Source organism: Eublepharis macularius, chromosome 14, assembly GCF_028583425.1.
Source record: "Eublepharis macularius isolate TG4126 chromosome 14, MPM_Emac_v1.0, whole genome shotgun sequence".
NCBI classification, from domain to species: domain Eukaryota; kingdom Metazoa; phylum Chordata; class Lepidosauria; order Squamata; family Eublepharidae; genus Eublepharis; species Eublepharis macularius.
In genome coordinates, this window is record NC_072803.1 from 44431662 (window position 1) to 44447945 (window position 16284).

At 45.1% G+C, this 16284-nt stretch overlaps 2 protein-coding genes across 4 annotated transcripts; one reads left to right on the top strand and one right to left on the bottom strand.

The window, feature by feature from the left end:
- The first annotated feature begins 1257 nt into the window (after positions 1-1257).
- HDHD3 (haloacid dehalogenase like hydrolase domain containing 3) lies at positions 1258-5396 on the top strand. 2 transcript variants are annotated; one of them, XM_054998201.1, is made up of 2 exons: positions 1258-1341; positions 4351-5396. In XM_054998201.1, the coding sequence occupies exon 2, from the start codon at positions 4373-4375 to the stop codon at positions 5093-5095; it is 723 nt and encodes a 240-aa protein (XP_054854176.1). In that variant the 5' UTR covers positions 1258-1341; positions 4351-4372; the 3' UTR covers positions 5096-5396. The 2 variants fall into 2 exon arrangements, with proteins under 2 accessions (XP_054854176.1, XP_054854177.1); XM_054998202.1 differs by lacking the exon at positions 1258-1341 and adding an exon at positions 3762-3791.
- Positions 5397-6407: 1011 nt separating this feature from the next.
- Positions 6408-15842, bottom strand: BSPRY (B-box and SPRY domain containing). Of its 2 annotated transcripts, none has more exons than XM_054998489.1 (6): positions 15587-15842; positions 14955-15053; positions 12154-12384; positions 10953-10975; positions 9332-9456; positions 6408-8498 (listed from the first exon to the last, which is right to left on the bottom strand). In XM_054998489.1, the coding sequence occupies exons 1-6, from the start codon at positions 15815-15817 to the stop codon at positions 7978-7980; spliced, it is 1230 nt and encodes a 409-aa protein (XP_054854464.1). In that variant the 5' UTR covers positions 15818-15842; the 3' UTR covers positions 6408-7977. The 2 variants fall into 2 exon arrangements, with proteins under 2 accessions (XP_054854464.1, XP_054854463.1); XM_054998488.1 differs by having other exon boundaries at positions 10953-10978.
- Between the last annotated feature and the right edge of the window lie 442 nt (positions 15843-16284).

Consider the following 16284-nt stretch of genomic DNA (forward strand, 5'->3'; position numbering starts at 1 on the left):
CAGTCAGGGAGCTCTGGGTCATGGGGAATAAACTATTGAAGAGCCTCTTCCTGTTTCATTTAACACATAGCGAATAGATTGCCTGTGTTCTTGGTCTTCGAGCTGGGTGGCAAGCAAGAGGCTTGGCTGCTCCCCCCATGTGACCTGTGCCCTGGAAGATGTCCCAGAATCCTCTGCAACATGTAAGGGGCCATAGATGTGGAAATAATCCTCTAAAGCCTGAAAATTTAGAAACTATACTCTTAGTAGGAAAATGTCTACCCAACACAGGAGAGACTCTATGGTTTCTCATTCTGAATTAAGATACTAGCTTAGCTGAATCTTGCTTAGCTACAGAGATGGCGACTCTTGGTTAATTCATGTTAGAACTGAACAAGATAGGGCTGTTGCTTTTTCTCGAGCCAATTCAAGGAGGCATCTCAAACAAGGACGATTCTGATTGTTATTCCTGTAGATGGTATTTGCTTTTTTAAAATTCTTTTAATTTCCTTAGATTTGTGAAATGTGCCAACTATAAAAGGTGGAAAACTAGCCATCCACCTCTGTATCAGCGCCCCCCCCCCCCCAGCCGTGCCTTTAATCATTGCCCTATCGACAGAAATGTAGCTGGTGCCATTGTTCCCATCATGGTGAACAAAGCTTCACCTGTTGTATTTCTGGCTCACATGTAGCCTTTAAAAGGCACAGGAGCCCTGCTAAGTGGAGAAGTGCTAATTTTTGGCTGCAGGAGATAGGGTTGCCAAGAGGGCTGGGGATTGGTGTTCTCCAGGAATTCCAACCGACTTCCAGGCTACAGAAATGAGTCTCCCTGGAGAAAATGGCAGTTTGGGGGGAGGGGGAGGGGGTATTACATCCCTGTTGATATCTCTGCCCTTTGCAGGCACCAATCTCAAATTTTCAGGAATTTTCTAGGCTGGATTTGGCAACCCTAGTCGGAGAAATTAACTCTGCATGTACCCAGAGATGCACAATCGTAATTTTAATCTAGTTGGGCTCTAAGGTGCTACACACCTGAAACCATCATGTTCCAGAGCTCTGCTTTATCTTGACGTTTGAAAACGGCATGCATAGATCAGGAAGCAAAGTGATCGGAGTTAAGTTACACAGGTTGAATTTCTGCCTGTCTTGCAGCTCTAAAAAGCGCTGTAGCCGAGCTCTACAAAAGCAAGTTCTGGGATTCGGTCCTGGATGGGTTGAAACTGATTGCCTCGCCTCCTTTTCACTGGCTAGAGAGCCCTGCGCGCACACAGGGCAAAGTGGAGGCGGAAGTGACTTTAGCAAGCGTCAACGAGCGTTTTTCGCACACTGTACAAACGAAGCTACATGAGTTTGGGTTTACAGGTAAGGGGGGGACTTGCACGCCCCGCTATGACCCCGCCACTGCTTCCGTCGTTCCTGTTGCAAATTATCCACCGATCCCTGTACGTACACATTCGACCATGCAAACGCAGATGCCAAGGGGGCATTGCGTTGCCAAGAAAATTCGCTACGAGCGCTGCACTTGCTCAGAAACAGTTTTCTTTTTAAAATATCCAGACCCTACTCAGCAAGGATTCTGGACCAAATATGGTCCGTGCACTAGGCGGAGAAAGATGTCATTAATTCTTCCTCAAATGCAATGGTTTCTCTCCCCTCTTCCTCCCCCCTCCTGAAAAGGAGTGATTTTGGGGTTCCTTTCATGAGGGTGACTGAAACGGCTACCTAAATGTGTGGTGGACAGATTGCAGGCCCAGGAGTGGGGGATTTCTGTACATGCTCAGAGGGCACGCTGTATTAAAACAGGGACAAATTGTGGGACGCTGCCTGGATTTATTCATTTATTTGTTTTGATTATTACCCTGATCTCGTGCTTTTGGTCTTTTGCTTCTTGAAGCCACTAACAAAATCACAGAACAATGCAATATCTCTAACAAACAACAATAAATATCGAATTTTTAAAAAAGAGAGATTGTGGAAGCAACAGGGTAAAAATAAACAGCAGCAATTCCCTTCAATACCGTAAATACATTTTGGAGCATTTATTTTTTAGATTTTTGTCTTGTCCTTCCTCCAAAAAAGTCATGGTTGCTGCTCATTTCATCCGCACAACAGCCTTGCGAAGTAAGTCAGATTGAGAGACAGCCCAAGGTCACAAAGCGAACTTTTATGACTCAGTGTTGGAATATTCTAGCTGCTACCCCAATACCTGGCTCAAATGAGAAGATAGTCAGAAACTGGATATTTTGCCCAGAGGAAGGGGAGTTGCCTTAAACTATCCATTGGTACTTCTAGTTCACTATTATCTTCTCTGACCGACAGTAGCTCTTCAGGGCCTTAAGTAGAGAGAAGCCAAGATGAGATCCTTTATGTAAAGATGCTCGAGATTGAGCATTGGATTTTCTGAGTTCCCACAAGTACTAGGGGACAAAAGTCCAGGGCTCCTGGTCACCATAGGTCAGGGTTGCCAGCCTCCAGGTGGTGGCTGGAGATCTCCTGGAATTACAACTGATCTCCAGACCACAGAGATCTGTTCCCCTGGAAAAAATGGCTGCTTTGGAGGGTGGGTTCTATGGTGGTATATCCTGCTGAGGTCCCTCCCCGAACCTCACCTCCAGGCTTCAACCTCAAAATCTCCAGGCATTTCTCAGCCTGGAGCTGGCAACCCTACCATAGGTACCTATGTTGCCAGGGAAATCATATGATTAATTTTCATATGCTTTGCGGGGTTCGCTTTCTATCTTATCTTTCTTTCAAGGCTGGTAACCAAGGCCGTTTGAAAAACTTAAAAACACTTTTTAAGCAAACTGGTTCTCTTTGTTTAATTTCTAAAACAAAGGTGTTGTGGCTCAAAACTGTCTCATGAACTAGACATGATCTAGGGGGGAGCAGATAGGATATGATACCTGATGTGATATTCTTCACCCTCCATGATGGTTATAGTATACATACTCTGCATCCTCACTCCATTCTTAGAAAGAGAGTAGACTCTCAGAGCAATGGCCTTGCCCACCTGTGATCAGGCGGAGTAGCCGGTTTTACTGCTTGGTTGTGTAACATTATCACTGTGCTCATGCTGACATTCCAGGTTAGCTCAGCACAGTCCTGCCCTGTTTTTACATCTCTGCCCAACTGGTTTGTCTGCCCTTTCCTGCTGAGTGACACGGGTTGAAACAGCCTGGCAAGGCAAAGAGGGAGGTGAAAATCTCTCTCAGCAAGGATCAGGAGATTTAAGAACTCTGTTGATTTTCAGAGCTTTTAGAAACCATCAAATGCACTGGAATTAATGATGATAGAGGTTTATAAAATTATATATGGTGCAGAGAAAGTAAATGAAAGATCACTTATCTTTTGCATTACTAAGGGGGACTTGGTTAAGGTGAGAGAGACAGATTCAGGAAAGGCAAAAAGAATTACTTTTTAACACAAGGCATAATTAACTTGAAGAACTCACTGCCACAAGATGGAGGGGTGTGCATTAGAAGGCTTTAAAAGGGGACTAGATCTCTTGGGCTTTTTTATTAATTTTGATTTATTGTAGCACATGGACTGGGAATTAACCTTGTATATTTTGTGGGGGAGTAGAATCCCAAAAGCAAATGTTAAGTAACATTGAAAGTATGTTGTAAAAAAAAGGTAATTGAAGCATATATTCTTATTTTTTCAAGCAAATCTGAAGTAGAATTATCTTTATTCTTTGTCTCTCCCCTTACATTAATTTCATCTAAAGACCCTGCTTGTGGTCGACTACTTCCTCTGTGCCGTCAGAGAAAGTTGCCTGTTGCTTCTCTGTGTGAATCATGGGTTTGAGTCACGTAAGAATGAAACTGTTTTTGTTATCTGGCTAGTCACTACAGCTCACTTTCTCTTTCCCAGGTATAGCCCCTCTCCTGTGATCTTGTCATTTCAAATCACCCTTAGTGAATTATTAAAGTTATTCGTTCTGCTTGATGACCAGATGTCAGTTTAGTAAATTATTATACTTTTAATTTGCATTTTGCTATTTTGGAACATTCCGTATTGGCAGAGATTGAAGAGTGGGTTTTTTGGCCTAGTGTCTGTGCAGGAGCCAAGTTTAACTTCCTGCAGGGCGAAGATTATTCCCCACCCCCTACCCCCTCTCTATGTGTGTGCAAAGAGATCCAATTTCCTGGTCTGAAGGGGTCCGGTCTCAGAACTTGGAGAGGAACATTGTACAAGATACTGCAGGGACTGCAGTTCCGTTAAAGAAGACGATGTTGCTATATGGCAGGCACATCTGCAGAAATGAGCTGACCATCGTCTCAAGCCCTTGTGTTAAGGTGGGCTACAAATGACAGCAATGGGAAAGTGTGATGGGATTGCTGGTGTTCCTTCTCTTATCTGTCATTCCAGGCCATTCAAGTGTTTTGCCACAATGCTGAAGCTACGGCTTTTGACATGGGATGTGAAAGATACTCTGCTTCGACTCCGGATTCCTGTGGGTGAGAGTTACGCTGCTGAGGCCCAGGCCCACGGCCTCCAGATGCAAGCTGAAGCACTCAACCGAGCCTTCTACCAGGCCTACAAGACTCAGGACCAGCGATTCCCCAACTATGGCCTAGAGAGAGGCCTTAGCTCCAAACAGTGGTGGCTGGACGTAGTCATGAACACCTTCCGGCTCTCAGGAGTCCATGAGGACAAGGTCCTCCTCTCCATTGCAGAGAAACTGTACTGGGATTACTGCAGCAAACGCAATTGGGAGCTGCTACCGGGTGCCAGTGAGACCCTCCAACAGTGCCAGCAGTTGGGTATCCGCATGGCTGTCATCTCCAACTTCGATCAGAGGCTGCCAGAGATTCTGGCTCAGTGTGACCTCCAGCAACACTTTGAATTTGTCTTGAGCTCTGAGAATGTGGGTTTTGCTAAGCCAGACAAGAGGATTTTTTTGGAAGCCCTGCGTATCTCTAGGGTACCCCCTCCCTTGGCTGCCCATGTTGGGGACAACTACGTAAAGGATTACAGGGCACCGAGGGAGGCAGGGATGCACAGTTTCTTGATCAAGCCAGACAAGAAACCTGCCAGCTGGGAGACAGAAGTGCCTCAAGAGCACATCTTGCCCTCACTTACATGCCTGCCCTCTCTTATAGAGAGAGGCTAAGTGAGGGAATTCAATATTTTGCAGAATTAACGTTGCAGCCCTTCCTGGACTGGACCACTAACATTGCCATCTTAAGCAGAATTGCACCCAAGTCCATTGACTTAGAAAAGAATAGCTCTGCTGAGGATGTTACTATTAGAATACCATGGAGTTGTGTCCCCCCCCTACCTGTTCCCTACACTTACAAAAAGAAAATGTAGAAAGTTATCACATCAGCAAAAGAGACTATCATTCAGCCCTCAACTTGATACGCTTGCTTCCCATCAGGGCTTTTTTTCAGCTGGAACGCGGTGGAACGGAGTTCCGGCACCTCCTAAAAATGGTCACATGGTTGGTGGCCCCGCCCCCTGATCTCCAGACAGAGGGGAGTTTAGATTGTCCTCTGTACCATGCGGCATAGAGGGCAATCTATACTCCCCTCTGTCTGGAGATCAGGGGGCGGGGCCACCAACCATGTGACCATTTTTGCCGTGGGTGATTTAAACTTTAAAAAACTCCCCCCTTGTTCCAGCTGACCCAAAGTATTGTCATTGTGCAGTCCTGAGTTCCACCACTGAGTTCCACCACCTCTTTTCCCAGAAAAAAAGCCCTTCCCATACACAAAAAGGTCCTCTCCCACTTAATAAATCAGAAGTGGCAAGAGTGCAAGAAGGATTCCGCGCCATGATTTTCCTAACTGTCTAAGTCAGCCGTACTCTTCTTGCTAGGGAGAGGAAGGAGAAAGCCTAATGTCTAATAGCTGAGCGGAAAACCAAATGGGCAAACTAACTCATGGAAGTGTGACCTTGCTTGGACATTTCATGTTTATAGTTCCAGTAAAATCAGCAGCTGCTACTATAAGAGCAAAATCCAATGTTTCTGAGACCTTCCTTCCCTTTCCCCACCAATATTATTTATTTAAAAATAGGTTTTTGTCTAACCCACAATAAATGTCAGGTTCTTCCCAACCTGTCAATGAGCATGTTCAGTAAATGGAAAGGTATGAATTGGAGACAAGGTATTTAAGAAACAGCAGCCTGCTTAGAGCCATACATGTCAACAAAAGGTAGCAGGACTTGAACTCGGGTCTTCTTGATTCAAGTCTTAATTTTGTAGGACACACTGGATGAACACGTTGATGTGGGGAGGAAATGGCTGATAATCTAGGACATAAATGTGATAGTGATATGTATGGGGCTAGAGACTACAAGAACACCACCTTTGTATACTGGAAAACACAGAGTAACACAAGCTAGAAATGTCTCTTTTGGAAACACCTAACCTGTCCTCTCCTCAAATTACATTCACACACAGCAAAAAGAAGCTTTGAGTGTTCCAGGTTGCAACAGCAAGTCTTTATTGAAGTGGGGTGGGCGTGTCCCCAGTCCCCATATTCAGGCCTGTGCCAGATGGATGTTATCTCACAAAACAAATCCAATTTAAATTCACTTGTTCTGAACATTCACACATCCTTTTCCTAATAATGCCTCTCTTGTGAGGTATTGCATCTTCCCATGTTGTTTGTTCCTAGGAAAATGCGACAAGGCCACTAGTGAGATTTGATTTCTTTATGAAACGTGATTGTGTTTCATAGCAACCTACTGGCCACTAGCATATGACAGTTACGGTGAGAAATGACATGCCTGCCATACACATAATATCTGGACTATTTCCTGGCTGTGAGGCAGAGTTGAAATGTTGTTGCCCAGGGCTCTGTGTGTATTGCTGTTCTGTAGGAATACAGCTTGTTACATTGGATGTAGAATTTGACTTCCTCAGAATTTCAGCTTTCATTTTAAAACAGCAGGTAAGTGTCTAGCCCTTATACTTGTGAAAATGTATTTTAAAAGTGCGTAGACGCTGCTTGCGATCAGAGGGGAAGCTAAAGACAACTTCCAGCGATTGGAACTCCTTGTCCCTGTTTGGAGCTTGCAAAACCATAATAAATAATGCATAATATTTTTTAAAAAAAATGCAGATTCAGTTCTAAGAAAAGAAGAGCAATTATATGTCAATTTGCTAAACGTGTTATGCAAGGTTAAAAGTTCCATTTTGCTTGGCACCGAATTTGGAGTGCATGGTAGGGTAGAATTTTTGTTATTGCTTTAGCATGTGGCCAAACAGACCTAGCTGTTCCCCTCTCTCTCGGGGCTTAATAAGGAAGAACTTGCTTTTCTTTGTATGCAGCAAGTCCCAGGTTCAGTCCCTGGTGTTTCAAGTTCAAGGAGAGTCTTGGGAAAGATCTTTCTGTGCTGAAGACCTTGGACAGTCACTACCAGGCAAAAGAGATGATACAATCTGAGAAGGGCAAATTGGTCTGACTCAGTCAAAGGCAGTCAAAGGTTTCATGTGAATACATATAATGTAACACTCTTTTCCAAGATCAAGTGGAATGGCCCTCTGTGCATAAGCCCTATACATCAACTGCTCTCTCTCTCTCTCTCTCTCTCTCTCTCTCTCTCTTACACATACACACCCATTCATACAGACCGCCAAAATTCAAGCCAGTGTAAAAGATTGTATAGTACCACAGTGGCAAGGAGGATGTTCCGACGCGTTAAGTTCTAGCCATGTGATGGAATAAATGATAAAATGGCGGACTCTGGATGTACCACATGTTCAAGTTTCACTTCTCAGATTCCGGGGGTTTCAGGAGCCCCTCGGCTTCCTCACTTCTAGTGAATGAAGTGGAAGTCATTGCCCTTGGCGTTTAAGTTGTGCTTTTGGCATGTTCAGCTGTCTGCACGAGTCTGTAAAACTGTAAGGAACCATAATGCCATAATTGTAAGAAGCCATAAATATAGGATGATCCATACATGGCTCTACTGTTTTAAGAAATAAGCTCAGTGTTCACGGAAGATAAATATGACCTCATGGGCTGCCCCCTTGGTAGACGCTTGCTCTCACTGCATCAGAGATATGCTTTGATCAGCTACAGCCAAGGTTGGGTAGATGGGAGCAGTGAAGTTTTCACGGTGTGCATGGAGAACAACACAGGACTCTGGGTCATAGAACAACAGTTCTCCCACATCCAAGTCCACCAGGACCCCAATTTCCATTGGGCATTTGAGGAGCTCCACCGTCTGGTGGCAATTGTCATGTGAAAATTGAAACTCCTTATCATAGCGGGAGAAGACCCAGGAGAATGGGTTGTAACCCAGGCGGGCTTCAGGACCTGTGCCCTTACGGTGCAGTGATTTATATGAGATGCCCAGCTTGTATGCACCACTTGTCGCCACGCTGACTCTCCATGCATGGATTCCTTTGTGGAATGATTCTTCAGCCAAGGCATTGGGCCAGTGGTCAAACCGTTCTGGACCATCAGGGTCACTCTTGACTTTCTTAGGGCTAAAGGTCAGTGTTTTCTTGTCTTCAGAGAGGATCAAGAGTGGGCTGACTGTTTTCTTATCAATGTGGACTTCATCTGTGCTAAGAGAAGAAACAAACTGGTTAGTGCATGTTTGTCAGAGAGCTTGCATTAGAGATCTTCCCTTAGATACTTCAAAGTATTGAATTTGACTACTGTGGTCTTTAATATTGGCCATCAGTAAAGCAAGACTTTTTTTTCCAATTTAAGCATCCCTTCAAACCCATACATTTAACAGAATGTGCCATTTCAAGTTTGAGTTTCTAAACTGTATTACTCCTTTAAATTTGTTTGGTTTTCACTATGCAAAACAGGCATTTCTAGAACTCTTTTGCCATACAAATGCCACACAAGGAAGATCGTAACATGTAATTAAAAACAAAAAATAGATCTAAAACAGCAGCCAAATAAAAGCAACCCAGATTAAAGAAATAAAAAAATGGGTCTGTCATAAAATTAGAAGGCAGTCACAGAATCTACAGAACAAAACAGTGTCAGGGCATACCCTTTGGAATAAAACAGTTTATGCACGTTTCTGGAAGGTCAAAAGGGAGTGGCCTAACAGATCTCTTGGGGTAGGGAGTGTCACACTCTGAACGCTCACACTCGCTGGCAGTCAGCCTCCACAGATAGTCATATAGATTGCCAAGGAGGTGAATTGTAGAGCATGAGTTCAGCTTCAGATGAGTGCACACACGTAGCAAGACAGTTTTCCAGGAGTGAATTTTGAAGACAGCTTATAAGCCTCAATTTGAATTATTGGAATAGGTCTGGTTCCAATGTATACACATGCAGAAAGCTGATGCAGAAATTGACACCTGCATTTGGAATTTAGAAAGAGTGACACTGGGAAAACAATCCTCCATTCTCCTGGAGGATGAGACACTGACCTGAGTTCCAACACAGAACAGCAGCAGCCCATAACCGGCTTAGTAGCGGACTCTGGATGCACTGTGGGTTAAAGTTTAACTTCTCGGATTCCTGAGGTTTCAGGATCCCCTCCGCCGCCTCCATTCTAGCCAATGAAACAGCAGAAGTCATTGCACTTGGCATTTAAGTTACACTTTTGAAGTGCCCTGTACAATCCATCCAACATTCTAGCAGGATAGGTCAAATTTGGCCTTCCTTACATGCTACCTGCATTTCTCACAGCAATCCTAGCCTTGCAAGATAGGCCAGTAGCAGTTTGTCCAGGTCTCTTGTTAATTGTGTGGGTTTATTTTGTTCTGCATCCTCATTTTTGCCTTCAGTTGCCTTCGTTTCCTATCTGATGTTTTCATTGTTTAAGTGGTGCGTTTCATTGCCCTTTTATTTTCTCCCGCTTTTACTGATGGATTTCTATGTTTTTAGCTCTTGGAAAGCTTGTTTGATTGATAGTGCAAGCCGCCTCACTTTTTTTTAATGGAGTGGCTAATAAATGTTTTTCATTAACTAATGAATTGTTCCATATGAGAAGTTGCCCAAGGCTGAGAAAAAGCAGCTTACCCAAGGCCAATTCATGAGTTTATAGCAGAGGAAACGTTTGAGCTCACAATTTCTCTGCTTGTGCTTTCAGACATCATGCTACACTTATTTTCTCAAAAAGCACTGGATAGTCCTGGAGATCTCTAAATGAGGCCTCAGAGGAATACACAATTTTCCTTCTAAGGGCACTGAAGTTACGCAGCAGGACTGTGACTATTTAGAAGTCCAATGGCAGGTGAGAATTATCATTTAGGCCCTAATCCTAAACCAGAAAACGGGGGCACATGAGAGCAAGGTGGGGGGAGATTAGGGGGTTATTTTATTTTGGCTTTAACTGTAAATGTTTTTATTCTGTTATTGTAAGCCACCTTGAACCACGAGGAATAGTGGAATAAAATGTTTTAATGAAGTACAACTGCAGACAGGTTTGTATCTCAGTCTCTATAGTTCTGCAAACCCCACTGTGCACCTTAACACAACAGTCTTGTGGGAATTGTTGTGTATGACCGATACATTTTTGCTGCAGAACATTGCAGCCTGTGAATTGCAGGTGTTTTTTTTAAAATGCCAAGGTTCTAGTCCTTAAGGCTATTTAAACTCAAAAGGATGTCAACAACCCTTGGAGGAGACTATGCCTAGTAAAGTATCAGAAGGCATAATGCTCCATGTGCCTTTTGGTTGGCCAGAGCAGAACAAATGTGGGAAGCTGAATCCTACATACTTCCTTTGCAATATAAATTTATACACACACATATGCAAATTTCAGATATATGCAATGCACATGCACATTTCACCTATATATGCAAATCTGCTTAGTTTAAATCATTTATGTGTATCATAAAATCCTGCCAAATTTGGATTCTGGTGATACAATTTCTCATCTGCAGTTCTGTGAACAGAATATAATCAGCACACAGCTACAAAATTGAGGACAAAATGAACTGTGTGCTCATCCCATATAAGAGAGCGGTGTGTGCCAGGGAGAGGGAAGTAAGGCACATGGAAGCTGATTGTAGGAATAAAATAAACCACCACTCTGGTACTCACCTCTCAAAGATTTCCTCTTCTGCCTGCTGGAGACACAAAGAGAAGGGAAGTGTTACAAAATATGAAAACTGCATCCCATGAATGAACTTGGAGATGCCGCAACAGTATAGAAGCTAAGTGGGTGTGAACCTGATCAACCTCTTGGATAGGTACTCTAAATAAAGGTAAGATAATGAAAGAGCCCCGTGGCACAGAGTGGTAAGCTGCAGTACTGCAGTCCAAGCTCTGCTCATGACCTGAGTTCAATCCTGGAGGACGCTGAGTTCAGATAGCCGGCTCAAGGCTGACTCAGCCTTCCATCCTTCCGAGGTCAGTAAAATGAGTACTCAGTTTCCTGGGGGTAAAGCGTAGATGACTGGGGAAGGCAATGGCAAACGACCCTGTAAAAAGTCCGCCAAGAAAACGTCGATGTCCCTCCATAGGCCAGCAATGACTCAGTGCTTGCACAGGGGACTACCTTTACCTTTTTTAAAATGCTTTTTTAAAGAAAGAGAGTGAAAACATGTTTTAATTCTTGCCTGAGAAGGCAATCTCAAGACCAACGTGTTTTGCTGCAAGCAGCCATAAAATAATCTTGAGGGCTATTATAGAGGCAGGGCTCCCCATCACTTAATGAGCCCATGTCCCTTTCTCTAGGCTTAGTGTTTGTTTTCTCTCTCAACACACACTCACACACACAAATAAGATGGCAGAGCCCAGAGGTGGTAGAAAACACACTTCAGGTCTCTAGTGGTGGAATCCAACTTTGGATATTCCTTTGTAGAAAAAAAATCCCTGCAAGCAGAAAGCTATCACATCAGGGACAAAAAGTCACACTTCCTCGTTGCTTGCTGTGCTGGTCTTCTATTTGTAGAGGCTTTTTTAAAACTTGGGGGAGCATTCCAAAATGTGATTCTCCATAACTTCTATGAAATGGTACAGTCCAGGACTCAGGGTTCTGTCACCTCATTCCCCTGCATGTGTGAACGAATCTTTATTCATCATGTTTGCAGTGGTGCTGCTAACCAGGACGTTAAACCAGATTCTGAAAATGGTGAAGATTTAACTCTAGTGGATGTGGATACAGCCATACTGTCTAACTGTGGTTAAAGCTGGTAAGGATGAAATTACACAGGAGAAGGAAGGGAGCATGTGATTCTATAGTTGTCCCCTGAAGCTGAAGCAACAAACAAAGATGGGAAGACAAAGCAAGAATGGTTACCACAAGGCTGTGGTCATCCGTAGCAGTGATCATGGCCACCAGATAGTTCCGGAGGGCATCCAGTTTCCGGAGTGACTCAGTCCAGTGAACTTGCTGCGTGAGAATGTTCTGGTGGGCCCGCTCCTCCTCCGTGTGCGCCATCTCCAGGAGCCGCTGCTCCTCGCTCTCACAGATGTTCCTCACCAGGTTCAAGCGCCTGATCAGGACCTCTCGGGCATTGCTGGCCACGCTCTGTAAAAGCACAAGATGGGTTGGTACAGGTCAGGGCTGCCGTTCCCCAGAATTAACTTGCCATGGGAATTCAGAGATTGCAAGAGCTGTGGTCACGGGGAGGATATCTTCACAAGACCATTTAGGGAGGGGGTGGGCTGACTTCCGTCTGGCATCACCTACTTTCATTTTTACTAGACTTCATGTGGTACACCAAGATTACTTAAGAGATTCCAACTATATACTCTTGTTTACAGACACAGGAAGCCTACTTAGGCAAGAGTTCTTGGGAAGAACTGCAGCAACTAGTGGTTGCTGGATCATTCCCTCTTCCCCCCCCCCAAACTGGACAAGGTAGTAGAACATAGCTAGTAGAACGTAGCGGTGAAGAGAATGAGCTGTGATCCCAGAAGTCACCCCAGACAGAAACTCACCCAGTAGCCTTATATAAGCTGCTTAATCCCCTTCATCTGCAATAATACTGGCCTATGTTGAGGTCACTGACAACCAGAGAGTAGAGAGTATATATATCAGGCATGTCCAACTGGTAGTCTATGAGTTACTGGTAGCTCATCAGCTATTACAGAGTAGCTCATTCGTCTTTACAGACGGGACAATACCTGCCCTAGGGCTATTGCAATTTTAAAATCTTTTATTTCATAAGATTTTTCTCTGTTGTGCTTAGTTTATAACTTTATTTCTCATGATCTCCCACGTCCATGTCCTGTTTCTAAGACAGAAGAAGACTTGGGGGCGGGGGGGGGGGGGCGGGTGGAGTTGAATGGGATATTTTTCATTACTCAGAAATAGCTCTCATTAAAGAAATGGTTGGTGGACACTGCTGTATATGAAGTGATCTGGAAATTTAATTTTTTTAACTTCTATGTGAATGCTAAATAGAGTTGTCTTAAGACAAGGCTTGCCTCCCCCCCCCCCCTCCCCAACCAGCTCTGTTTATACCAGCAGGTCAAAGTGCAGTAATTAAACAAGGAGTGAAACTCCTCATTAGTCTTATCTCCATCTTCATTAGCTAAATGGCTTCGCTTGAATCCACAGAGCAGGGCCCAAAAACACTACAACTAATAATAATAATTTAAAAACATGACACCCAAGAACTAGCTGGGTTATTTATTTATTTATTTATTTAAAGGGCCTTCTGTGTTGCATCCCACAGCTGATGGCTCCCAAAACACAATACAGAATAAAAGTAAAAACAATTTAACAAAGTGCTCTGTAAAAAAAACAAAAAACAACTGTCTGAAAGTTTAAAACTCCTAAAAAGACGACCATAAAATTAGGAGCTTAGTTAAGGTTGCCAGCTCCAAGTTGGGAAATTCCTGGAGATCTAAGGGGTGAAACCTGGAGAAACCTGGAGAAAGTGGGGTTTGGGGAGTGAAAGGACCTTGGCATGGCATAACCCCATAGAGTCCACCTCCCAAAGCAGCCATTTTCTCCAGGTGAACTGATCTCTGTGGCCTGGAGACCAGTTGTAGTTCCGTGAGATCTCCAGCCACTACCTGGAGGCTGGCAACCCTAAGCTTAGTCCTTTTAAGGTATCACGTTTACCTCCCCTCCTCAGCTCACTGAAAAATCTCACATCCAGGCAGAAAAACGTGTGAGAAAGATTTATGAAATGGGGGGGGTCCCAAGTAGGAATTTAAATTATCTCTTTCCTTGCCAAATTTTTTGCAAATTCAACCCTAAAATCTCTCGGGAAACATCTTCTCCCACATTACCCTGCCCCTAGGCTCCTGATGTTTTAAGATCTGCTTGTGAGGCCTTGCTTAGGATGCTGTCCTTTATGAGCATCAGGCTGGCTTACACCAGGAACAGTCTTGATATCATAAGCATGGGCTGGTCTTTTGCCTCCTTTGGGAAGCAAACAAAGGCATTTTTGTTCAGCCGGGCTTTTGAATACTGAGGCCTCCAGTTCCTGGAATTAATATGTTTTGGAGGACTGAACCTGCTGCTTGTCTGTTCCGTTCTTCAAAAAGAAGAGAAAAGAAAAAGATTGTCTAGTTTTTACATTGCAAACTGTTTTGTCAACCAAGCATTGAATAGAGACATATTAATGGTGCAAATAAAGCCAGTAAATGACCAGACAAGACCTGCAGGGCAAGACAATTGAGGACTCTCCACCCCACCCACACAGTGTGCCTTTCACAACAGCATTATATGGAAGAATTCAACCAGTGCAATGGTTGTTGTGGATTTTCCGGGCTGTATTGCCGTGGTCTTGGCATTGTAGTTCCTGACGTTTTGCCAGCAGCTGTGGCTGGCATCTTCAGAGGTGTAGCACCAAAAGACAGAGATCTCTCAGTGTCACAATAAATAACACTGTGACACTGAGAGATCTCTGTCTTTTGGTGCTACACCTCTGAAGATGCCAGCCACAGCTGCTGGCGAAACGTCAGGAACTACAATGCCAAGACCACGGCAATACAGCCCGGAAACTCCACAACAACCATCGTTCTCCGGCCGTGAAAGCCTTCAACAATATATCAACCAGTGCAGTTTCCCCTCTCCCCATCACTCCATTGCCTGTTCCATTTCTGCACCCTGTCATCTCAGCATCTCCTGAGACTTCATACCACCACATGCTTTTTCTTCTCCGGCAGCACCTCTGCCACATATCTGGCAGTCACAGCACTCTGCAGCTGAAGTTTCTCACACTGATCGACAATTGTGTTCTGAAACAGAAGAAGCAGGAAGCTGTCATTGCCACCTTACTCACTTGCCTTCGGTTGTCAAGTTTTGTAACAACAATAAAGAAGCCTGCTTTTGAGCCTGCTGAGGATTGAGACCTCCACCCCAAACAGATGCAGGGTTGAGAAACAAGACTTCCAGGAAGTGGCTTCTTGGCAGGCAGCAGCCCCCACTCCCCACATTAGTCACCACCTGAACCAAACACTGAGGAGAAAGGCGGGATATAAATTCACCAATAAATAAATGCACATTCCAGGAACGGTGGCCACTTTTTAAAAGCGTTCCTGGCCTGAGTTTCTCGGCTGGATTTCTATGCCAGAAGAGCTTTCCCAGTTGAATTGCTGCCTGACCGCTGATAAAAATGCAACTGGATTTTTTAAAAAGAACTGAAACGGTTCTGGATCTCTCTTAAAGGGAGGGGGGCAACGGGGCATTTCTGTTTGCTGTCCCTCCCCGGAGCTCCCACTCCCGTAGCACCCCGAATAGGAGCGCATCAGCCCGCCCCGTCCAGCCTCACCCGCCGCTCGGCCGCCTCCTCCGCCAGTGGGCGCCCGCGGTGGCCCCGGCAGCTGCCCCGGCTCGGGCACTGCGCGCACACCAGCCGCCTTTCGGTGCCGCAAAACCAACTCAGCTCCAGGGAGTGTTCCGGGCACACTCCAGCGCCGGGGCGCCCGTCACCGCGGCCTCGGGGCGGGCCCGGCTGCTCCTTGCGATCCTCTGCTCCGCTGGCTCCCGGTTCCTGAGCCATGGCGCTGGCACGAAAGAAGGAGCGGCCGAGGCACCTGCTGCTCAGGTGGGCGGAACGGGCCGGCGGAGAAGCCGGCGGCACCGCCCTTCGTGCCTTGAACCCGCCCAGCGAGTGTGGAAATCTCTGCGCTGCCCTGCCTTGGAGCGGCTGGGTACGGGCCGGCCTAGTCCCGGTGTTTGCAGACTCGCCGTTCTACAGAACGCATTCGTTGGCTCGGAACTTCCATGTGCAAGAGCAGTCTATCTCCGAAGATCCAGAGCTGCTGGCAAAAAAACAGGGGACGTTTATCATTATTCTGTCTTTGCTTGGGAACTTTCCAGAGAGACCTATTTTGAAAGCCACCGTTATCTGGAATATATGCACAATAATGGATGGAATGGAAGGCGGCATGGTACAGCCCCAGCTCCTCAGATCTCGGAAGCTAACCAGATTCAGTACTTGGATGAGAGACCACCAAGGAAGACTCT

Bases quoted from the DNA above. Each gene is read 5' to 3' on its own strand.
- BSPRY (XM_054998488.1), bottom strand. From the start codon at position 15,817: ATGGCTCAGGAACCGGGAGCCAGCGGAGCAGAGGATCGCAAGGAGCAG. The intron at 12,385-14,954 runs GTATGAAGTCTC...GTGCTTTTACAG, and splicing joins AGAAGAAAAAGCATGTGGTG to AGCGTGGCCAGCAATGCCCG. The intron at 10,979-12,153 runs GTAACCATTCTT...TTGTGTCTCCAG, and splicing joins CGGATGACCACAGCCTTGTG to CAGGCAGAAGAGGAAATCTT.
- HDHD3 (XM_054998201.1), top strand. From the start codon at position 4,373: ATGCTGAAGCTACGGCTTTTGACATGGGATGTGAAAGATACTCTGCTT.